At 57.6% G+C, this 22,975-nt stretch overlaps 3 protein-coding genes across 7 annotated transcripts; 2 read left to right on the top strand and 1 right to left on the bottom strand.

The window, feature by feature from the left end:
- Positions 1-312: 312 nt before the first annotated feature.
- On the bottom strand, positions 313-2,832 carry B3GALT6 (beta-1,3-galactosyltransferase 6). The gene has a single exon (XM_019976622.2). It carries the CDS (start codon positions 2,726-2,728, stop codon positions 1,739-1,741), a length of 990 nt encoding a protein of 329 aa, XP_019832181.2. The 5' UTR covers positions 2,729-2,832; the 3' UTR covers positions 313-1,738.
- Positions 2,833-2,884: 52 nt separating this feature from the next.
- Positions 2,885-15,634, top strand: SDF4 (stromal cell derived factor 4). Of its 4 annotated transcripts, none has more exons than XM_070768409.1 (7): positions 2,885-3,023; positions 5,831-6,183; positions 8,107-8,243; positions 8,533-8,646; positions 13,837-13,995; positions 14,196-14,371; positions 15,095-15,634. In XM_070768409.1, exons 2-7 carry the CDS (start codon positions 5,879-5,881, stop codon positions 15,269-15,271), a joined length of 1,068 nt encoding a protein of 355 aa, XP_070624510.1. In that variant the 5' UTR covers positions 2,885-3,023; positions 5,831-5,878; the 3' UTR covers positions 15,272-15,634. The 4 variants fall into 4 exon arrangements, with proteins under 4 accessions (XP_070624510.1, XP_070624512.1, XP_070624513.1 ...); XM_070768411.1 differs by having other exon boundaries at positions 2,935-3,005; XM_070768412.1 differs by lacking the exon at positions 2,885-3,023 and adding an exon at positions 3,721-3,866.
- Positions 15,635-15,778: 144 nt separating this feature from the next.
- TNFRSF4 (TNF receptor superfamily member 4) lies at positions 15,779-21,334 on the top strand. Of its 2 annotated transcripts, XM_019976624.2 has the most exons (7): positions 15,779-18,668; positions 18,924-19,046; positions 19,465-19,572; positions 19,827-19,893; positions 20,452-20,648; positions 20,818-20,946; positions 21,039-21,334. In XM_019976624.2, exons 1-7 carry the CDS (start codon positions 18,527-18,529, stop codon positions 21,107-21,109), a joined length of 837 nt encoding a protein of 278 aa, XP_019832183.1. In that variant the 5' UTR covers positions 15,779-18,526; the 3' UTR covers positions 21,110-21,334. The 2 variants fall into 2 exon arrangements, with proteins under 2 accessions (XP_019832183.1, XP_070624514.1); XM_070768413.1 differs by lacking the exon at positions 19,465-19,572.
- The last annotated feature ends 1,641 nt before the right edge of the window (positions 21,335-22,975 follow it).

Raw genomic sequence — 22,975 nt, forward strand, 5'->3', positions numbered from 1 at the left:
ATCCTGGCTCCTCCGCCATAGTGAGGTGGCAAAGTGGCCATCGGCAGAGCAGCAAGAAAGCATCACCAGAACCTGACCATGCTGGCACCCGATTGCAGAATCCCAGCCTTCAGAGCCATGAGACAGCCACCCACACTGTGTGAGCTGCCTGGGCCAAGACACCCGTTCTTAAAATCCACAGCCTGAGAATCGCAGCCAAGGGGCGGGTCAGAGGCGTGTGCCCTCCGTCCAGTTCCCAGTGCCCCAGAGTAAGTTGCAGGCAGGGGGCAGCAGGGTCTGGTTAACAGACAGAAAATGCAGAATCCAGCCAGCTGGGGAGGGGCCTCCATCGCCACTTTATTTGACTTTGGCCATGACTATAGAGCTCTCTCCATATTTAAGGAGGAACAGTGCTGACTCATTGGAAAAGACCCTGATGCTGGGAAAGATCGAAGGCGGGAGAAGGGGATGACAGAGGATGAGATGGTTGGATGGCATCACCGACTTGATGATGGACATGGGTTTGAGCAAGCTTTGGGAGTTGGTGATGGACATGGAAGCCTGGCGTGCAGCAGTCCACGGGGTCGCAAAGTCAGATACAACTGGGCAACTGCAAAACCACCTTCGGGTATGTGCAAAGGTGCTGTGAACACCTGCTGCCCCCAAGGGGATGTACCCCAGCAGGGCTGTGTCAAGACTGACTTTGGAAAACCTTGTCAGTACTTCCAGAAACACCTGCCCTGTGCAGTCATGAGGAAGACTGAAAGAGAAGTGTTTTTAGAGAGAGGCAGTAGGGTCGCCTTCCATGAAAACGGAAGAGAGATAGATACTTCGAATTCTTCCATGTTTCAACACTCGAGCAGCAATGGGTCTACAACTCAAGCTGGAAAAATAGATTAATCCATAAATTCCAAGTTCTGATAGAAAAGTCTTCTCTTAAATAACTTAAAACATACAGACACCCATACACTCCCAACTTAAAACTATTCAAAAGTTACAAAATTTATAAATAAATCACAGGCAAGCTCTGCATTACACGTACCACGAATTCACTTGACACAGACCAAAATACCATGCAAGCTGATTCACACGCAACTGACTTAAATACTAGATGATACGTGACAGACGATACCAGCAGGAGATGCAAGCGATGACCTAACTGCACAAGGTGAAGTAACTTCGGTAAAAACTGTTGGGTTGCATCACACCTTGGGTCTCCAAGTGCCAGGGCCCAGTTTATGCGGTCTTGGCCCTTGGTGCAGGTGGACGGTCAGTACAGTGGCTTCAGGACATAACACTGTCCACTGCCCCAACGGGTTTGGGAATTTTTCTTCGGAGTCAGGTCCTGCAAGTTCTGCCAGGTCCACCCTCTGGCTCCTTGGCCCCAGCCTGGGAGAGGAAGGTAAGTGAATAGGCCCCTTGGGGCTGCCTGCTGAGGATGCCCTCGTCTGATCAAATACTTGAATCGAGAAACAGGACATTTCTGCTTGGACACGATGCTGGTTCCAGACCTAGAACAAGATGCTCTCGGGTGGGCATGGACTGGTTCCTGGGCTTAGGAGTCATCCACCTCGGCGAGGCACCTGCTCGGAATCCCGTTGTCACCAGGTAAACCGGGTCCTCTCGAGGGCCAGCCTCATGCTAAGGACCATGCAGAAGCTGCCAGCTTTGCCAGTGGAAGGCCGACGGAAGGCCTTGCAACACCGCCTAGCGCGGTTGAGACCCTGGCATCCTGTGGGTGCGCGGGCCGACTCGGCCGTCAGGGGATGCCCTCTTTCCTCTGACAGCACTGTGAGGGCGGTGCCGACCAGTCATAGACGTAGGACAGGCGCAGCTGCACCTCGCGCTTGCACAGGCGGCCCTCGTGCGTCAGCGTCCGGTGTTTCTCCAGCATGTCCTCCAGGCTCTGCTTGTGCGTCACCAGGTACTGGTTGTTGCAGCCACGGGACTTGTACTCGGTGTCAAAGCGCGGGTCGTGCTCTCGCTGCACGTCCACTGGCGCTAGCCAGGCGCCCAACGACACGTCTTCGCTGTGCCAGGCACGCAGGTACTCGCGGCTGAGGCGCAGGTAGCGCACCAGGTCGGCAGACAGAACGTAGCCGCCGCCAAGCGCGTAGGGTAGGTAGTAGTCGCACAGCTGCCAGGCGGCCTCACGCCAGCGGCCCCCGGGCCGGACACGGCCACGGCCCGAGAAGAAGCCCCAGTAGAGGCGGCGGCGGCGGGCAGGGTCGCGAGCGCGCAGTTCGGCCAGTACCGCGTCCAGGCGCGCGAACGAGTCATCGTCCGCCTTGAGCACGAACTCGAAGGCCACGTGCTCGTCTAGCCAGGCCAGCATGGCCAGCACCTTGGCCGTGAGGTTCTCGTACGCATCACGCAGCCCAGGCAGCAGCAGTAGGTCGCCGTGCTGAGCCTGCTCCCGCTCCAGGGCACGCCGTTCCTCGTCGCCCAGCCCGCTGGTGCCCACGGCGAAGCGCGCCCACACGTCCCCGGGGCCGCCGCGCCGCGCTGCCAGCCACGTGCTGCGGACCACGCTGCGCCGCTCGGCCGCCCGCGGCGCGCTGGCCACCAGTACGGCCAGGAAGGCGGCGGCGCGCGCCGGGCCGACGGGCGCCGGTGCGGCGGGGCCGGAGAGCGCGGAGTCGGGAGGCGCGGCGCAGCGCGCCAGGTAGAGCAGCGCGACACCGCCCATTGCCAGGCCGCCCAGGCCCAGCGCCGTCCGGTGCCGCCACGCGCGCCGCAGCAGCTTCATTGCTCGGGGAGCGTCGCGGACCGAGGCCGCGCGTGGGGCCGCGCCGCGCCGCCGGGCTACGTGGATCCCCGCGCTGTTTTCATTGGCCGCCCCGGAAAGCTGTGAGGCCGCTTCCGCCCAGGGAAAAGATGGCTGCGCGGGCGTCGGCGTGGGGAGGTCGCGCCGCTCGCACCGCCCCCCACCCGACCCGCCTCTTCCCGGAAGAAAGATGGCTGCGGCCTAAGCGGAGGCCCGTTGGAGGCGTAGCGGGCGCTCAGGCCGCGCTCGCGGATCCTGGGTGAGGGGAGGGAGGCCGGTGAGTGAGGGCCGCAGGGCATGACAGCCCCCGCCCGGCCCCGGGGCGGCGGGAAGGGGACGCGCAGGCCGACTGGGCCTCGGACGGCCCGTAGCTACCGCCGACCGGGCCCCTCGGATGCCTGGGTCGGGGGTCGGTGGAGCGGGGTCAGGGGTCGCGGCCCCGCCGTGCTGGGGGTAGGGAGCATCCTATCCGCCTGAAGCCTGGGACACCCGGCTCGGCCTGGGCCAGTCGTTGCCAACACCGTGTGCGACTCCTGAAGCCTGGGACGGATCTATTAAAAAAAATCGTTTGCGTTTTAACGACAATGGTCTTAGCTGTTAAACAGAGTGGGCCCCAGGGGTGTTCAGGAGCCCAGGGTGGGTCCCCCAGTCTGTAGGGCAGCCCCTGCTCTGAAATCCCTTCACCTGGGGCGGGAGAGAAGTGAGCGACTGACTCCTGTGCTCAACAAGGTGCAAAACAAGGTGTTGTGAACCAAGAGGAGGACGTCTACGGAATCTCCTGATACCTACCTGGTCATTTACGCTTTGTAAATGCAAAATATCAAGTAAATAACACCCCGTGTACGACCATCAAGATAAAGCAGAGTCTGGGATTGACGTTCTTTCCAGAAGTGAAGTCCAGTCTGTTTGGACAGGACACCTGTGTGTTTATGGCCCTGAGTCACGAGGGCGGTGTTTAGGTCAGCAGGAAGTTGTCTTGGTTTGCTCAGGAATTCCGGAAACGTACAGATGGTGGAGGAGTGGAAAGGCCTGCTGCGTGGACAGTGCTCTCAGAGGGGGACAAACTGCAATTCCAGAAGACACGGTTGAGGGCACAGTGGCAGCACAGAGTGCACAGCTGGTGGGTTCTGGTGAGGAGGGTTCAGGTCCTCTCAAACATGGAAAGAGGGACGTAAGGCTGCCCGTCCGTGAGACAGTTTCCCCTCCAAGGAATGAGCCAGCTGAGCCAGGAGAGCAGGATCTTGTCCAGGGGTCCAGGTAGCACCTGGGCCCAGAGAACATGAAACCAACAGACACGTCTTTAGTAAGTGGAGGTTCTTTCTGGGGCAGAAAGAATTCAGTGATCCCCAGGGTGACAGGTGAGGAAAGAGTTTATAGTGTAAGATGTTTATGAGAGATACAAGCAGGTAGGCAAGGGGACTCTGCCCCGAGAATTAAGCTACTACATTTTTATAGCCAAAGGACAGTGGGGAGGGAGAGAAGACCATCTTTTTCCTCATTCTTGAGTAGACGCCACTCCTTCATCATCAGCTCCTCCTCCATGTTGGGCAGGGACCTTCTTGTTCCTAGCTGGTCAAACTGTCCTATCCCTGCGTGGTTAAGCTGCCCTGTCCCCTGTGGTCACGCTGCCCTGAACCTGCATGGTCAAACTGGAGCTGTCCTGGTGCAGTGGGACTGAGTAAAAAGGGGGTAACTTAAGTATGGTAAATCATCTCAAGTTTCAGTATAATGTGACCTTTCTCTTATATTTTTGTTTATAGTGAGCACAGAGGAGCTTGTCCTAGGAATCATTAACTTCTTGACCTTGCCAGGCAGGATGTGGGTCTTATTCCACCATTGTTTTATTGCTTTGGGGCTTGTCTTGTGCTTCTGTTGCACGGTTTTGTTGCTGAGCAAGACTGCTTGGTTTTGTGGTTAGGCAGACCTGTTCTCTTGAGTAATCATTAACTTACAGGGGTCTCCCATACTTTTTCGTTTACTTATGATACCTTAGTGGGATTAACTATTTAATTACCTGCTTTGTCTCTTTATTCTGCCCTCGTCAGGGTGACGTGCAGAGGTGTCCCCCTGCCAGGGGAGCTGTTAGCCAGGAGCACATAGGACAGAAAAGAGGCATCAGAGAAACAAGTGTCTGCCGGCCAGGGAGAGCCCGTGGCCCTGGCCTCCGTCATGCTGAGGCCAGCACAGGGGTCTCCTTGATCTGGTGATGGGCACTGTGGTTCAGGAACCCTTTGTGCCTCAACTTGGCTGCCAGCGGCACTCTGGCTTGGGGAGCTTCCCTCTGCTGCTCCCTTGCAAGCCTGCTGGAGGGGGCCTCTGAGGCACCTGGAAGGGCCAGAAGGTGTTTGCCTGGTGGACAGGCTCCAAGAGGAACACGTCGAAGGGCACGGAGTCCTGCGGTGGGAGGGACCCTGGAGCAAGGACGTGTGTGTATTATGTGTGCGTGTGAGCACATGTGGGTGTATGTGTGTAGGTATGTATGTATATGTGTGCGCATGTGTATATGAACGTGTGTGTACACGGAGATGGCGAGTGGGAGGGGTGGCTCCCTGCCTGGTGGTTTGGATTCTGCTGGCCCCAGGTGTCACAGAGCCTTGGGGCAGGAGCCTGAGGCTGAGGAGCTCTGGTGCCTTAGTTCTGGTCCCGGGGCTTGAGTGCTGAGCTGGCATCTGGAGTGTGAGTTGTGACTCTGGGGTCAGCTTCTTTGCCAGCAAGTTGAGACTGACTGTGCTAGGCACTGGGCTGTGGGCCTGAGGGGGGACAGGGCTAGTGATGCAGGGTGTACCTCGAGAAGGGAGTAGGAACTGAAGAAAAGGGAAAACAGGACGTCCAGCACGGGCCCTGGAAACTGAGGACTTGTATTTCGTGTTACCAAGTAAGCACCTCTTTAGCCAAGCATTTGCTGGTACGGGCTCTGGATCCTCCTGTAAACCTTGAAGGGCTAGTCGGGGCCCGGCCGCCTCAGGCTCTTCTCCGCGGGCAGCTGTGCTGGACGAGCCGCAGAGCCTCCTGCAGTGCCTGAGGTGGTGGGTGGCTGTGGTCACCACCTCCCCGCTTCCTTACCTACCCCCTCTCTCTCCGCAGCTCCTGGCCACGCTTGCAGCCTGTCCCGCAGCACAGACCCCGGCGGCCATGGCCTCCAGGCAAGCTCCCCTCTGTGGCCTGGCTCCTTGCTGCCTCTGGCTCCTGGGTGTTGTCCTTCTGATGAATGCGTCCGCCCGGCCTGCCAACCACTCGTCTGCTCGAGAGAGAGCAGGCAATAGGGAGGAAAATGAGATCCTGCCCCCGGACCACCTGAATGGGGTGAAGCTGGAGATGGATGGGCACCTCAACAAAGATTTCCACCAGGAGGTCTTCCTGGGCAAGGACATGGATGACTTTGAGGAGGACGCAGAGCCTCGAAAGAGCCGGAGGAAGCTGATGGTCATCTTCTCCAAGTAGGTGTCAGCGGGAGCTGCGGGGAGCATGGGAGTGGCTGGCCTCAGCCCCTCTGTTGGACCCCCCTAGTTTTGCACCAAGTCCCCACTTGGTGCTGTGTTGTGGAGGTACAGCCCTAACACGTGCTCTTGGGAAGTTGGCAGCATTTGAACCATGGATGTGCAGCCCTGAGCTGTGCACTGTGCCCACCCAGGGGTGGGAGTGGGGTTCAGGTCATGGGGAACCCCCCAGGTTGTGGGGAAATGCAGAAACTGGCCTCTAAGGGACTGAGTGTCCTGGGGCTGACCAGATGTGCTCTAGCCCCGTCCGTCCACACTGTACATTTTTGTTATACATCCTGTGTCTGGCGGGGTTGTTGTGGGGCGGGGGGTGTCTAGCCTGCATTTACCTTCTTGCTCAGACTCCCCACACACCCATGTCTCCCATGTGGGGCCCCGTGTTTTTGGCACATGTCAACTGCTGTCTCCTCGCCTGTCCCCGCCCAGACCAGAGCAAACAAGAAGTCTCAGGACCTAGTTTTGAGCAAGCAGAAGTAATGTTGCCACAGCACTTCTTAAGCAAGGTTTTTATTTTGGGAGCAGTTTTAGATTTACAGAAAAGTTGCAAACTGAGGCACATTTGTGGAAACTAAAACACGATAGCACTCCGTTACTGTTCCCGATACTCCAGGCTTCAGGTCGCATGCTGCTCCAGGGTCCTCCTTCTGCCCTGGATCCCATCCAGGATCCTACCTTTTCGTGGCCTTGACAGCTATGAGGAGGACTCCTCAAGTGTTTGTTGCATGTCCCTGATTTGGGGTTTGTCTGCTGTGTTTTCTCCTGGTTGGACAGGGGTTGTGGGTTTTTGGAAAGAAGATCGCAGAAATGAGGTGGCTCTCTTGTCACATCACATCAGGGCACCTGACGTTTGAACGACATCTTGGGGGCTGTATGCCTGGTCACCTGGCTCAGGTGGTGTCTGCCAAGGAGAGTTGCAGTCTGCGGTCTCTTTGGCAGCCACTCAGGGAGAGGAAGCCTACCCTGCTGGGGGTGGGAGCTAAGCTCAGGGAAGACCCACCATGTGGTCTGGAATTCCATGAGGAGGACGGACTTGTGGGTGTGTGTCTGCACTCTGGAGGGGACCCAGCTCCGTGCTGTTTGTCTGGCTACTTCCCTGTTCCAGCCTTGGCTGCTCATCCGTTCCAGCCTTGGCCACCAGGACGTCATCAACCCCCAGCTCCTTGTTTTGAGCACTTCCTCCCTTCCTCACACTGCCAGCCACTAGAGCTTCACTTCCTCATGTAATGTTCCTGCCGCAGTTCTCCAAGGAGCGCTAGTTTATTTCTTTGGAGAGTGGGATTTAGAGATGAGGAACCATCTCTAAATGGGTGTGGGCATTGCTGCTGGGGTGTCATTGCTTGTAGTCCTCTCCATGGACTTGATAACATATCTGTGCATGCTAACCTGTGTGTACATTTGTGTGCACCAACTCACACGTGTGTGTTCTGACCCACGTCCATGGGTGTGCATTAGCCATGTACACACTCACATCTGCACACCTCTTGACACACCTGCATCTACAGCTGTTTCTTTGTCTTCCTGGCTGTATCTGTGTGTCAACTTGACTTTCTTCTGGTGTCTGAAATCCAGTCCTGTTACTGGGGCTCATCGGGCTTGCGTCCCAAGTGTGTGGTCCGAAGAACTGGGTTGATAAGTCTCCCCATCCTGTAGCAAGGTGGTCCCAAGACTGATGGTGTAGGGCCAGGCACACTGCCCAGCATGCTCCCTAATTCCCCCAAATCTACTCAGCTTTTCCTGTGTGCCCGTCGGGTGGGGTGTGTTACTGTTGGTGGTGGTTTCATTCTATCTGTGGAGCCCCTCTGGCCGTCCTTCTGTCTGTCGGGGTCCTGGAGGCCTCGTCTGACACAGCCTGTGGGCCCGCAGGGTGGATTTGAACACCGACAGGAGGATCAGTGCCAAGGAGATGCAGAAGTGGATCATGCAGAAGACGGCTGAGCACTTCCAGGAGGCTGTTGCTGAGAGCAGGGCGCACTTCCGAGCTGTGGACCCCGATGGTGACGGTATGGGCAGCCCATGGCCTGACCCTGAGGGGCCTGAGGCTGCTGGCAGAGGACAGCTCATGGGCAGGGGTGGGGCTCCAGGATGAGGTGGGGGGTGGCCACTGGCTGTGCAGATGAGGATCCCACAGCTGGGCTCAGGGATGAAACTTGAAGCTGGTGCTTTGCTGCTTCTGCCTCTATAGCTGCCCGTGACACAAGGATTTTTGACCAATGGCTTAAAATAACTAAAATTCTCTTTTTAAAAAAGGTTCCTTGTTAAAGCTCCTAACAGGTTGGTCTGCTCTTTCAGGCCACGTATCTTGGGATGAGTACAAGGTGAAGTTTTTGGCGACCAAAGGCCACAATGAAAGAGAAGTTGCTGAAAAGATAAAGAATAAGTGGGACCTGAACATCGATGAGGAGAGTGAGTGCTCGGCTCCCACAGCTGGCGTAGCGCCGAGACAGTGCAGGTGCCGGGTGGGGCGTGGGTGAGACGTGGCCACAGCCCGTGTTCCTGCAGGGCCTTTAGGCAGAGCCTCCAGGACCCTCAGGCATGGTGCAGGGGAGGCGCAGGGACAGACGGCAGCCTCTAGTGGCTTGAGCTCTGGGGAGGAGGTGGCAGAGGTACCAGAGCACTGGGAAGCAGGTCTTGGCCAGGACTAGTCCTCAACCCTGGACGAGGTCTGACCCCGAGAGTCGGTGAGGTTGTGGGGGTGCTTGCCCATGGTGCCTGGCGACTGTGGTACTGAGTGTGGTGACAGATGTAACTCTCCCCTTAGCTTTTCAGAGAAGTTCCTCTAAAAACCTGTCTCACTGATAACACAATTTGATGCCTGTTAGCTGAGTTCTGAAGCAGCACTGAAGCATTCTTAGGACGTTTAGCGGTTGCTGTGTTCAGCGCTGCCCTCCCATCCCTCCCTGGGGGTTTGTTCGCAGCCAGGTGTCGGGTTCAGCTCGATGGGCATTATCAGAGCGTGGCGCGCCACCTGTGGTCTCCTATTCGGTCTTTCCTCGGCACGTCATCCCCGCCGTTGTCATCCAGTGTGTTGTCTTCTCTTGATGGACTTTCTCTGGCGTGTTGCTGAGATGTTCCCTGTTTGTCTTGTACCCACCTGGCCGTCGGGGTTGAGTGTATCATGGCCTCCTGCAGGTGTCTGTGGCCCTGCCGGCCTCTGCTTCATGAGGGCCACTGTTGCTGTGTTCTGTATTTGTATTCGCACTGTGGGCACCACTGTTCTTCGTCAGGGTTGGTGTTTCTAGGACTGGACTCCCTTCTTTGCCACTGAGTGTGTGATCCATGCCTTCTTTCTGTTTGCACTTGCTCTTTTTTTTTTTTTTTTTTAAGGTTTATTGTTATTATTTTAAAATACTTACTTGGCTGTGCCGGGTCTTGGTTGCAGCACATGGGGATCTTTGATCTTTGCTGTGACTTGCAAGATCTTTTGTTGTAGCATCTGGGATCTGGTTCCCCCTCCAGAGATCAATCCCAGGCCCCCTGCATTGGGAGCACAGAGTTGTAGCCACTGGACCAGGGAAGTTCCTCTTTAGTTTCTAATTCCCAGTTCCACTTGTTCTTGCTGATGTGTAGGAAAGTGACTGGCTTCTCTGTCTGCCTTCCATCCTGCAGCCTTGCTGTACTTGCTCAGTGGTTCCAGGAGTTTCTTGTCTATTTTTTGAGGTTTTCTTCATAGGCAGATGTGACATTGTTGCACAAAGGTAGTGTATTTCCTCTTTGCCATTCATTGTCCCTTTTATTCCTTTTCTTGTCCTAATGCATCAGGACTTCCAGTTCAGTGTTGAAAAGCAGTGGTGAGAAGGACCATCCTTGCCTTAAATCTGATGTTAGTGGGAAAGCTTTGAGTTTCTCACCATTAATTATTAGTATGATCTTAGCTGTAGAGTTTTTGTGGATGTTCTTTATGAAGGTGATGAGTCCCCTCTGTTCCTAGTCTACTGAGAGTGTTCATGAATGGATTTTGTCATATGCTTTTTGCATTGTCATTGTTGTTCAGTTGCTAAGTCGTGTCTGACTCTTTGCGACCCATAGATTGGTGCACACCAGGCTTCCCTGTGCTTCACTGTCTCCTGGAGCGTACTTAAACTCATGTCCATAGAGTCCATGATGCCGTCCAACCAACTCATCCTCTGTCACCCTCCTTCTCTTGCCCTCAGTTTTTCCCAGCATCAGAGTCTTTCCCAATGTGTCAGCTCTTTGCATCAAGTGGCCAAAGTATTGGTGCTTTGGCATCAGTCCTTCCAATGAATTTTCAGGGTTGATTTCCTTTAGGATTGACTGGTTTGATCTGCTTGCTGTCCAAGGGACTCTCAAGAGTCTTCTCCAACACCATAATTCAAAAGCATCAATTCTTCGGCGCTCAGCCTTCTTTTTGGTCCAACTCTCACATCCATACACAACTATTGGAAAAACCATAGCTTTGACTACATGGACCTTTGTTGGGAAAGTAATGTTTCTGCTTTTTAATATGCTGTCTAGGTTTGTCATAGTTTTTCTTCCAAGGAGCAAGTGTCTTTTAATTTTGTGGCTACAGTCACTGTCCACAGTGATTTTGGAGTCCAGGAAAAACAAAATCTGCCACTGTTTCCACTGTTTCCCCAGCTATTTTCCATGAAGTGATGGGACTGGATGCCAGGATCTTAGTTTTTTGAATGTTGAGTTTTAAGCCATCTTTTTCACTCTCCTCTTTCACTCTCATCAAGGGGCTCTTCAGTTCCTTTTTACTTTCTGCCCTTAGAGTGGTATCATCTGCATATCGGAGGTTGTTGATATTTCTTTTGGCAATCTTGATTCCAGCTTGTGATTCATCCAGCCTGGCATTTCTCATGATGTATCTTGCATAGAAGTTAAATAAGCAGGGTGACAATATACAGCCTTGACATACTCCTTTCCCAATTTTGAACCAGTCTGTTGGTCCATGTCTGGTTCTAACTGTTGCTTCTTGATATGTGTACAGGTTTCTCAGCAGTCAGGTAAGGTGGTCTGGTATTCCCATCTTTATAAGAATTTTCCAGTCTATTGTGATCCACATAGTCAAAGGCTTTGGTGTAGTCAATGAAGCAGAAGTAGATATTTCTCTGGAATTCTTTTGCTTTTTCTATGATCCAGTGGCTGTTGGCAATTTGATTTCTGGTTCTTCTGCCTTTTTAAAATTTAGCTTGTACACCTGGAAGTTCTTGGTTCACATACTGTTGAAGCCTAGCCTGAAGGATTGTGAGCATTACCTTGCTAGCGTGTGAAATGAGTGTAATTGTGCGGTAGTTTGAACATTCTTTGGCATTGCCCTTTGTTGGGATTGACCTTTTCTAGTCCTGTGGGCACTGCTGAGTTTTCCAAATTTGCTGGCATCTATTGATAGGATTGGAGAAGGCAGTAGCACCCCACTCCAGTACTCTTGCCTGGAAAATCCCATGGGCAGAGGAGCCTGGTGGGCTGCAGTCCATGGGGTTGCTAGGAGTCGGATACGACTGAGCGACTTCACTTTTCACTTTTCACTTTCATGCATTGGAGAAGGAAATGGCAACCCACTCCAGTGTTCTTGCCTGGAGAATCCCAGGGACGGGGGAGCCTGGTGGGCTGCCATCTATGGGGTCGCACAGAGTCAGACACGACTGAAGCGGCTTAGCAGCAGCAGCAGCAGCATTGATAGGATCATGTGATTTTTCTTCATTAGCCTGTTGATGTGAATATCAATTGAGTTTCAGATGTTGAACCAACCTTGCCTACCTGGAATAAATCTGACTTGGATTGTAATCTTTGTGTGCATTGTTGGGTTTGATCTGCTAATATTTTGTTGAGTGTTTTGCGTTTGTATTCATGTGAAATCTGGTCTGTAGATTTCTTTTCTTGTTGTGTGCTTTCTACGTTTGTTGTTAGGACCTCATAGAGTGAGTCAAGCAGTGTTCCCTCTGCTCTCTCTTGGAAGAGGTTGTGGAGATTGCTGTGGCTTCCTCCTCACATCTTTTGGAGAACTCACCTGTGAACTGCCCTTGAGGCTTGGTCTCTCCAAAGCATTTTATTTTTTCATGGGCTACATGAAGTTTAGCTTTATTTTGTGAGCCAGTCTGTCTTTGTAATACATGAGATAAGCTCATTACTGTTTCTATTTCTTTTTTTTCCCTTTCATCTTTCCGTCTGCTGATGTGGGGTTTAGAGACCTCGCTTTCCTTTTTTCAGCAGTCATATGACCCCATATGGCTGCCTGACAGGTGTGAAGGGGGTGCCCGGCTTTGCAGGTGTGCCCATGAGGGCTGCTTGTTGTGGGCAGGGGTTTGTATCTTATAGCTTTACTTTTTCCTGCTCATACGGATGACACCCGTTTAACTTAACAGAGTACAAGTTGAGAGCGTTTCAGCCTGTTCCTGGGCGGAATAGATGCCCGCTTCCTGTGCAGGTGATGCCACCCAGGATTTTTGGCTCTGCTGTTTTTTTTAAACCTTATTTTTTCCTATTTTTATATGTCTCCATTTTGTGTTTCCATTGTTTTCCTGTGGTTCAGACAGTCCCCTGAAAGGTGTCCTTTAGAGGTGACTGGGGGCCTGGTCCTCCTGCTAGCATTGGAGATTTGGCGCTGGCTTCTCAGGCAGCTGCCAGTCATCTCTGCCTGGTTGTCCTCAGCACCCTTTCCTGAGGTGTGTGTGGGTCGGGATGTGTCCTTCCTGGATCTAGAAGTTGTGGAGTCTCTGTCTGCACAGCCCTCAGCTGACTCCCCTGTGCTCGTGTGTCTAGGCGGGGGTGTGCAGATCTGGGGATCAGAAGTGAAGAGCAGAGTCGGGGTGCCCGGAGGCCCTAGAGTGCGTCGGGGGAGGGCTGAGTGGTGAGCCCCTGTGGGTCCCCAAGGCTGCTGTCCCAGTGCACCCAGACGGGCTCCTTCCAGGCCTCCAGCCGGTGCTGCCAGGTCCCTGCTCCTGGCCACTGCTCTCCAGTCTCTGTCTCCTCCTGCACGAGGACACCTGAGCTGAGGGCCCACCTGAATCCCAGTGGTCTCACCTTAAGACCTTCACCAATTATGTCGGCAAAGACCTTCTTTCCAAATCAGGTCTCGTTTGCAGGCTTTGGGTGTGCTGTGCTTGCTTTTCCCCCTCCCCCGCTGGACACGCAGATCATTGCCAACCACTGGCCCCCAAGGTCCCCGCTCCCTGCATTGGGCCTTCTCATGGCAGGGGGAGTGAGTTCGCTTGTGGGACACATGACTCATCTCTGGAGACTGGGTTTTCCTTCAGAGCACTGCCCAGTGAACAGGAGGAAACGGAAGGGAATCAAGCTGTGCCTTTGTTCCTGCAGAGCTGGCGGCCCACTGCAGTTTTTCTATTGCCCAGGAGCGAGTAGGGGTGGGGCTGCGTTGGGGTGGGGGGGGTCTGTGTCTGAAGGGGTCTATGTCCGGGTTGGGGGGCCTGTTCAGTTGAGAGTTTGCGTCTGCGTCTTGGAGGCCTGGGCATCTGTTCTCTGGGGGCTGAGTTCCTGTCTGAGGGCCAAGTCCTTGTCCTAGCACCTCTGTGTCCTGAGCTGCCCCCTTCTCTTGGGCTGTGTATCTCAGAACTTTCCAGATGTCCGCAGTGGTCCTGTGTGCCTGGGTCCTCACGGACACACCTCTCTCAGCACAGGAAGTCCTGGAGAACCTCAAAGACCGCTGGTATCAGGCGGACAATCCGCCCCCGGACCTGCTGCTGACGGAGAGCGAGTTCCTGTCGTTCCTGCACCCTGAGCACAGCCGCGGCATGCTGCAGTTCATGGTCAAGGAGATCATCCGGGACCTGGGTGAGGCCTGGCCGCGGAGGTCAGCCTGGGCCGGTCCTAGACTGGGTGGCCTGGGGGACTGTGTGCTCGCTGTTCTCGGTCACGCGGGAGACCACACAGACTGAAAACCTGGTGGCAAAGCCCCATTCGTTGAGTTTCTCCCGAGTGGCCTTGGTGTCCTGTGCCCACTGGAGTCTGACATCTGCCCTCCTGTCCCACAGACCAGGATGGTGACAAGAAGCTCTCGCTGTCTGAGTTCATCTCTCTGCCCGTGGGCACCGTGGAGAACCAGCAGGGCCAAGATGTTGACGACAGCTGGGTGCGGGATAGGAAGAGAGAGTTCGAGGAGCTGATTGACGCCAACCACGATGGGATTGTGACCATGGCGGAGCTGGAGGTGTGTGCAGGGCCATCCTGTGCTGGGAGGCAGAGTTGGTCTGGCTGTGGCTGGGCACTGGTCAGGGGAACTGGAGCCTCTGAGCTGGGCTGTGCAGCCGATGTCATGGGCTTCCCTTCTTGGGCCCGGGTGTGCTGTCCCCCGTGGGGAGTCTGGCCAGACTCTGGAGCAGGAGGGCTGTGCACAGGCTGGACCCACTGCCTGCCCATCAGTGTCTTTGCTGGTGTCGTGTGTAGGTGCTGCATGGGCTTGTTTCCTCCCGTGGCTGGATGAGTCATTGCATTTTATTCCAGAATCCCCTCACCCCTGCTCATAGCTGGCAGGATGTCTGGTTTGGGAACTCCTGCCCATCAGCACTCCTGTCCTGGCGGTTGTTGTGCATGTGCCCTGCTCCGGGGCTTCCCTTTCCCCTGCCTTTCTGTGGCTGGACACCCTGATATGGGCAGGGAGGTTCCCACACAGGTGGAGGCTACCTGGCCCTGAGCCACTTCCAACCTGGTGCCCGCCTTCCAGAACAGGCCCACCTCCTTGCTCTGCAGCTTCCGTCCTACCAGCCAATGGGTATTACAGACCAGGCTCTGCCTACTGTAGCCAAGGCGCAGGTGCCCCATGAGTGCAGGGTGTCCTCAGGGGGGACTTGGCTGGGTGTGGCCTGAACATGAAGAGATGCCCCTGGCCTGGAGGGGTTTGGGGTGCGTCGGGGCTGAGCCGCTGCCCTTGCAGGACTACATGGACCCCATGAACGAATTCAGCGCCCTCAATGAGGCCAAGCAGATGATCGCTATCGCTGATGAGAACCAGAATCACTACCTGGAGCCCGAGGAGGTGCTCAAGTACAGTGAGTTCTTCACAGGCAGCAAGCTGGTGGACTATGCCCGCAGCGTGCACGAGGAGTTCTGAGCCACCACCGCGCCCCCCGCCCCCTTCCTGCCCCCGCAGCACCCCGCGGGCTGCCCGCACCCTGATTCCAGTGTAATCGCTGCATCTCACTTCTGAGAACTCAGAGCCCCGCTGCCGGAGGCACTGACCACATCAGGGCGGCAGGCTCCCCCACCGTGGGAAACGACAAAGTTCCTGCCGTTCCCTCGAAAACTGAAAGGTGAAGCTTTGCTGGAAACCGGCAGCCAGTGGCCGGGGTGGGGCGGGGTGCTGGGTGGGGCTGTGAGAGCCGCCGGCCCATGGCCTTCAGTCTCTGAGGAGCATGAATATTGGTGACAGGAATCACATTAATTTACTTCAAAATATAGTTGCCTTTTTCTCTCAGCTTCATTTTTTTGATGGGAAACAAAACCACGTAGACAATTACTTGGGATGTTTGTGGCCAGGCAGCTTCCCCTTGAAGCTTTGCGGTGGGCGGTTTGGTTAGAACCCGAGGCTTCATAGCGCCTCAGCTGCCAATTTAAAGTCAGGAGCCAGAGTCCAGGCCTGGGTGAGGCTACCTGGGAGGGACCAGGAGGAAATGGGACTTTAGGACGGAGGGGTCTCTGAGGATGAGAGCTCCCAGGGATGGGGGTAGAGAACTAGGGGCACTCACAGAGTTTTGAAAGCACAGGAATCCTGGCCTGGGGCTCCCTGCCAGAGACGGGGAGGAGTAGCCCGGGGGGCTGTGGTGAGGCTGGGGAGCTGGGAGCCTGCAGTGGGGGAGATGAGGTGACAGGTCCTCTACTGGCTCCTTCCCAGGGTCTGCCATGCCTGGTGCGTGGCTGGCGTGTGGGGTGGAGGAGAGGACACACTGGGGGTCAGATGACTGAGGGAGGGTCACTCACCAAGCTCGCTGCCTCCTAGCTGGCCCCTGCCAGGCACCGTTGGAGGCCTAAGCCCACAGGGCCTCAGTGGATGGCTCACCTGGCCAGATGGTGTATGTGGGCCTCGGCTGGGGTGGGGGCTCTGGCCGAGTGGGCATCAGGGCCAGCCTGAGCTGCCCACGTGACCTGCTTCCGAGCATTGTGGGGAGGGGCTGCCCCAGAGGAGCAGGGCGCGGCAACAGAGCTGGTTTCCAGACAAACAAGAGGAAAGAATGTTTTCAGAACTGAGACAGAATGCGGGGCCGTGGCGGTGGCTGGGGCTGAGCGTGTGGGCGGGCAGCTGCCAGCAGGTGTAACTTAGCTGGGACAGAGATGTCAATCAGCCAGGTCCATGGGCTGCCACGTGTGGACCCCGTGTGTGGCAGGTGTTAGGGCCTCGGGCAGAGGGCGGTGTGGTCCTGTAAGGAGTAGGGTGCTGCCAGGCCCTGAGTTACTGCCATCTCAGAAGCTATAGTTTGTCTTAAAAATATTTTTCTCACCTTCAGTGGGAGAGGGGTACAATACTTGCACGCACACGCGTGTATAGCAGACTGCCTGGGGGCTCTATCCCTCCCCTGGGGACCCTCCCTCTCTGGAGGCTGGGGCAGAGGCCTGCGGGCAGAGCCGACTGGTGGAATTTCCTGCAGGTGGGGAGGGAGCCCCACTTCTTACCTGTGCCCGTCACCACCAGGAGGAGGGGGATTTCCAGCCCCTGCGGGAGGCTCCCCGCCTGAAGCTTCAGGTTAACCGTTAAGCAGAGAATCCTGTCTCTTGGTTCAGATTTTAAAGGCACCGAAGACACAGAACAGCCTCTGCCTTGGGGCAGCAGGATGAGAGCTGTGTGGGAGGAAGCGCGTGCACGTGTGTGCATGCGTGCCTGTGCTCGCCTCCCCTCTCCCCACAGTGCCGGCAAACCGGCCGTCCCACTGTCCCGAGGGCCCCCAGGGCTTGTCTTTCCTGTCCCCCCCGAACCCGGGTGGCTGTGGGGTCAGGGAGAGCCTGGCACAGCCTCCAGAGTGTTGGCAGAGGCTGCGCTCATCCAGCCAGGGGGCAGAGCGAGGGTCTGTCCTCATGGGCCACCCCTTCTAGACACAAGCCCAGGGCTTCACGAGGACAGCACACACACGTCCGGGCACGTGGGGCTAGCACCACACATGCGTGCCACACATGTGGCTGACACACGCTCCCAGGCACACATCACACCCAGGACACCTGTCAGTGCTTGACCAGCAGCATATGTTGGGTCTGCGTGGGCGGCTTATCCTCTTCCAGTCCTGGAGGCTGGACATCGGAGACCTAGGTGTGGCCATGGCCGGTGTTGCCGTGTAGACAGCTGTTTTCTCTGGGTCCTCATGTGGTCGGCCTCTGTGCATGTCTGTGCCCTGACCTCCTCTTACGTGGACACAAGCCACACGGGATCAGGCCCACCTGTGACCCCACCCCACCATCATTGCCCCCTAAGAGGCCCCTTCTTCCAGCAAAGCTGCACGAGGGTTGGGCTTCCACGTGCGGGCTGTGGCACTAATATGAATTCAGCCCCTGGCGCCTCCTGCTGTGCTCAGGGACATGCAGCTGCTTTCTCACACCTGCACACGCCTGCACACACATGCCCAGGCTGGCGCTCACTGTGGGCACTGGTCAGGAGGTGCCTGATCCACCAGAACTGCTGGCATTGGTCTGGGCTACTTTTGTACACTTGGGCCAGTGACCATGCTCCAGAGCCCCCAATACCACCTCCCCTCCCCCATAGTGGATGCCTGACCCCGTGTGCTGCCCTGGCTTACCCACGGACTCTGGGCACCCTTTGGCGGAGCGGAGGGTAAGGATTGGCATCAGTGCGGCCCCCCCATTTCTCCTGAGGGTTCGGCCCTGCAGAGAGAGTGGGAGTCTAGAAGCAGTGAGCCAGGTGAAGGCATCCCAAGACCATTCTGTTCCTGGCAGCTTGGCTAGGCCAGGCCGGGCAGGGGGGCAGCCAAGATGCTTGGCTGAAGGGGCTCCGTGAGACAGGAATGGGAGCGTCTTGTGGTGGGTGCAGACCAGCTGGGCTGGAGAACTGGCCTGGCCCTAGTAGGGCTGGGGGAGCTGCGGGTCCCCCCTCGGGCCCTGGGTCTACATACCACAGCTGCCGGCTTGGCTGAGCTGAGGCCTGGGGCATTGTCGTGGGGTCGGGGCCCCTGGGCCCAGGGCCAGAAGAGAAGGCTGGGAGTGGGCTTCCCAGACTAGCTGCCTTCCAGCGCTTCCTGGGGCCCTCCTAGTCCCCTCCTGGTCCCCTCCTCCTGCCCTCCCCACCCCTCCCCCGCAGCCCTTATAGCCACATCCTGCAAGGAAAAACCCCAGACTCCCAGAGCCTCGGAGCTGAGAGGAGCTGAGAATGTGCGTGGGGACCCAGCCGCCCAGGGCGCCGGGCTCAGCCCTCCTGCTCCTCGGGCTCGTGCTGGGTGCTGCGGCCCAGCCCCACTGTACTGGGGACACCTACCCTAGTGGCAACAGGTGCTGCAAAGAGTGCCCGCCAGGTGAGTGGCCGGGACATGGAGTCGGGGAGGGGTGCCTGCAGGGACCTAGGACCAGGAGACAGGGTTGGAGGACACGGATGGGGCGGCAGGGACCTGCAGATGGAGTCACGCACTGCAGGTGTCGTGAGGCAAGTGGAGTTGGGTTAGTGGGTGATCTGGAGCCATGTCTGGGATGACAGGCCAGTCAGAGGCCGGGTGGGGCTCCTGGGGGAGCGCCGGGCTGTGTACGGCTCTGACCCCGGCCTCCCTCAGCAGGTTATGGGATGGAAAGCCGCTGTAACCACAACCAGGACACAGTGTGCAGCCCGTGTAAGCCCGGCTACTACAACGAAGCCGTCAACTACGAGCCCTGCAAGCCCTGCACCCAGTGCAGCCAGAGTGAGCACCATGGGTGCCTGGCACCCACATCAAGACTCGACCGTGGCGGGGGCCTGCCCTGCCCTGCCCCCTGGGGCCTCACAGCCAGCTGAAACGGCCGACAGGGCACCTCCCCCTCCTAGGGGGCCAGGACCACGTGGCTTTGGGGTGGGGGTAGGGTGAGACCCAGAGTCAAGGGCTGCAGAGGGTCCTGAGCAGACTGGAGGGTGTTAGAAGGGTGGTCATAGCTGCCGCGGGTTACCCTGGGGGCCGTGTGACCAGGAGGGATGTGGCGTGCTTGGTAAGAGAGAACCAGAAGCCGCCCAGCCGTGAGGGGCTGCTGGTCGGGAAGGTGGCTGTGGACCCTTGACCCCCATCCTCAGCCTGCTCTGCAGCTCTGGCCTCCCCGCTGACTGCACCCACCCCACCCAACCCCCAGGAAGTGGGAGTGAACCCAAGCAGAGATGCACACCCACCAGAGACACGGTCTGTGGCTGCAGGCCGGGCAGCCAGCCCCAGGACAGCTACGGCTACAAGCGTGGAGTTGGTGAGGGGGCCTTGGGAGCTATGTGGAAGGAGCATGTCCCTCACACGCTGTCACTGCTCCTCCCAGAGCCCCTACCCCAGCCCCAGCTGAATGCCCCTTCCCCAGCAGATTACACCAAGATGGGGGTGGGGGTCTCCCAGGTCAGGGCCCACGGGTGGCATGCAGGTGGGGAGGGGCTCTTGGAGACCCTGGGGAATGAGTCTCTGGGCACCCCAGGGGTGGCAGATGGGCAGAGCCTGCTGACTCTGTTGCAGACTGCGCCCCGTGCCCACCAGGACATTTCTCCCCGGGCAATGACCAGGCCTGCCAGCCCTGGACCAAGTGAGTGTCCCTGTGGCCAGAGGGCTTGGGTGGCCTGGGGTCTGGGAGCCAGGGGTCAGTTCTGGGAGTAGGAAGCTGCTGGCTGGGAGCTCCTGGGCCTGAATTCCTGTAGCCCTTGCCCCGCCCCACTCCGTGATAGTCCCTGCTCCCACCATAACCCCTGCTCAGCCCTGGCCCCGCCTCCCACTGGCCTTCCTGCTGGGTCAGTGTAGGGAGCCTCTGAGACCCCAGCCCAGGCCCCAGGAGTGTGAGAGCCTCAATCACTCACAGCGGAAAGGTTCCTGTCCTTGGGCTGAGCCAGAGCAAGCAGGAAGAGAGTAGACGGGTTTGGGAGAGGAAGGTGCAGGTGGGAGCAGGCTAAGCGCAGGAGGGCCCGGCAGAGTCTGCGGCCCCTCTCCTCGCCACCTTTGGCCTGGACTCTGATGCTGCCTGAGTGACCAGTGTGGACCCCTGTTGCTTCCCACGTCTCCCTGGTACTGCCCCAGTTCTGGGCCCATCCCACTGGTGGGGGAGGAGAAGGGGGACTCTGGCCTGATCAACACCCTTGCCCGCCCTCAGCTGCACCTTGTTAGGAAAGCGAACGTTGCGGGCGGCCAATAGCAGCTCGGACGCCATCTGTGAGGACAGGAGCCCCCCGGCCACACCACCGTGGGAGACCCAGGGCCCCCCAGTCCAGTCCACTACTGCCAAGCCCACCACCTCCTGGTCTAAGGCCTCACAGGGGTCCTCCATGCCCCACACAGAGCCCCCCAAGGGTAAGGGGACCTGGCCTTGCCCCAGCAGGGCCCTCCCCTCAACCCAAAAGGGGAGTGGGATGGGTGGGGAGGATGGGAGTAGAGACACCCTCTGGGCTTGGTGGGGCCCTCCCTATTGTGGGTCCCTTCCCCTGGCAGACCCCACCCAGCAGGCCCTGCCTCCTTGCAGCCCCTGAGCTGTCCGCTGTCCTGGGCCTCGGCTTGGGCCTGGGCCTCCTTGCCCCTGTGGCTGCCATGCTGGCCCTGCTCCTCCACCACAGGGCCTGGAGGCTGCTGACCAACACCCCCAAGCCCCCAGGTGAGTGCTTGTGGTGGGCCCCAGACCAGATGGCCTCCCAAGGTGCAGGACCCCTGCCCACCTCCCACCTCTTGCCCGTACCTCCTCCCCAGGGGGAAACAGCTTCCGGACCCCTATCCAAGAGGAGCACACTGATGCCAACTCCAGCCTGGCCAAGATCTGAACAACATCTGCTGGGGTGGGAGCCGGTGACCCCTCCCCAGGCTGGGGCCCCTGAGGGGCAGTGGGGGCCCCCAGGTGCAGGTTGCCCCCCTGTCACCCCTGCGCGTGGCGCCCTGACACCTGCCCTGTGCCGTTTTAGGTGCTCCTGGGCTGGCCCTGGGCTCTGCTACGTATGCTGTGCATACTCCCTGCCCAGAGTGGGCCCCCAATAAATGACGTTGGCAGATGTGGGCCTCTGACTGGGCTACCTGGGGCTGGGGGGGTGGGCAGGGGCTCCCCTGGATCCCTCACATATCCCAGGGCTGCTGTCCTGTTCCCTGGGCACATCCCAGCACCTGTAGGGGGTGGGGGAGCCAAAATAAGTGCCCTGGGGAGTCAGTGCTGCACCTGTCAGCCACGTGAGACCCTAACCCAGGGACCTTCCCTGGGCCACTTGGGAGGGGCTGGCACGGGCTGAGTACTGATGGGAACTCTGAGGCCCTGGCCCCAAAGGTCATCCAGGACCACCCTTCGGGTTGCTAGGGCTCCTCCCAGGAGAGGGCACAAGTGTCTGTTTCTTCTCAAACCCCATGCCCTGCTAGACCCAAGTGTATGGTGACCCTACGACCCCCACAACACCTGCAGGCCCCCCGAGTCCCCTGAGACCAACTCCATGCTCTCAGGGAAACTGGATGCTTCTGACAGGGCTGATCCTTCATCCACCCTGGGCGGGAACAGAATGGGCACCATTATGCGAAAAGGTTCCCAGGTGGGAAACCTGTGGGCTGTAAAAGCCCTCATGGTCAGACCGATCTGCTGGTCAGCACTGGGGGCGGTCCTGGCTTGGGCAGAGGTGTGGACTTGGGGCAAGTGGCCAAGGGCTCACTCGAGGTGTGCAGGTTAAACAGCTCAGGGAGCACAGGTCAGTGTGGAAATGCTGTGCAGCCGATAGACATTTGTGCCCCAGGTGTTCAGACAGATTGCAGAGCTACAGTGAACCGAAATAAAAGACTCCTGAGCTGCTGTTGGGGGTGTGGAGGAGCAGAGAAAATCCGGGCAAGAGCCCGAGGCCTCACCTGGTGCACTTGGCAAATGAGCGCCTGGCTTGCTCTCACACCTTTCCCCGCCCGGTGGCCAGGACCCAGGCATCGCTGCACCAAGAGGGCCCTACAGCAGCTGAAGATGCTCCTGCCACATGTGTCAGGCTGCCGTCCTGCCCCCCTGCCCCAAGTTTCTTGGCCTGGCTTTCCCCCCAGAGCTGCCCCAGAGGCCCATCCATCTCTTCTCAAACCTCTGACCCCTGGTGGCCTCCTGGGGAAAAGGGACCATGGGACCATCATGTGTTCTTGGAAGGCTCTCAGGATGCAGCAGTGAACACACACACCCTGTGCCCTTAGAACGGGCAACAAGTTGGCACCACCGGTCAGGGGCCTGTGGTCCCTGGGCAGTGCAGAGTCTGTGCAGAGAGGCTACAGAGCAAGCCGGAGGGGCCTAAGGGAGAGCCCAGGGCCTTAGGGCCTGGAAGTTGAAGGTCATGGGAAGGAGCTTCCTCCCCAAACCTCCCAGCTGCTCCCTCAGCCACGAGCCCCCCACCTGACCCCTTGCCTGGTGGCTCCACCTCTGAACAGCTGACAGATGGACAGACAGAGCTTGATCACTTTCAGTTTGCTTTGATGCTGCCGCTAAGCACACTCTCCACTCCTGTCTCTGCTGACAAGCCTCCTAAACCCTGCTGAGCTACCCCCTGGGCCCACAGACACCCCCCTCCCCGATATGCCCACACTGGGCCCTCCCCGCTCCAGGGCCCTCACCTGGCTCCCCACCCTCCTCCCTCAGCCCTCCTGATTAACACCTGGACCCCATGTGGGACCCTCTGCCCCATGAATGA

This window comes from Bos indicus, chromosome 16 (genome assembly GCF_029378745.1).
Source record: "Bos indicus isolate NIAB-ARS_2022 breed Sahiwal x Tharparkar chromosome 16, NIAB-ARS_B.indTharparkar_mat_pri_1.0, whole genome shotgun sequence".
Lineage (NCBI taxonomy): Eukaryota > Metazoa > Chordata > Mammalia > Artiodactyla > Bovidae > Bos > Bos indicus.

Coding starts and splice junctions, on each gene's coding strand:
- B3GALT6 (XM_019976622.2), bottom strand. CDS start 2,728: ATGAAGCTGCTGCGGCGCGCGTGGCGGCACCGGACGGCGCTGGGCCTG.
- TNFRSF4 (XM_019976624.2), top strand. CDS start 18,527: ATGTGCGTGGGGACCCAGCCGCCCAGGGCGCCGGGCTCAGCCCTCCTG. Junction 18,669..18,923: donor CTGCAAAGAGTGCCCGCCAG/GTGAGTGGCCGG, acceptor CTCCCTCAGCAG/GTTATGGGATGGAAAGCCGC. Junction 20,649..20,817: donor CCACACAGAGCCCCCCAAGG/GTAAGGGGACCT, acceptor GCCTCCTTGCAG/CCCCTGAGCTGTCCGCTGTC.
- SDF4 (XM_070768409.1), top strand. CDS start 5,879: ATGGCCTCCAGGCAAGCTCCCCTCTGTGGCCTGGCTCCTTGCTGCCTC. Junction 8,244..8,532: donor TGTGGACCCCGATGGTGACG/GTATGGGCAGCC, acceptor CTGCTCTTTCAG/GCCACGTATCTTGGGATGAG. Junction 14,372..15,094: donor TGACCATGGCGGAGCTGGAG/GTGTGTGCAGGG, acceptor CTGCCCTTGCAG/GACTACATGGACCCCATGAA.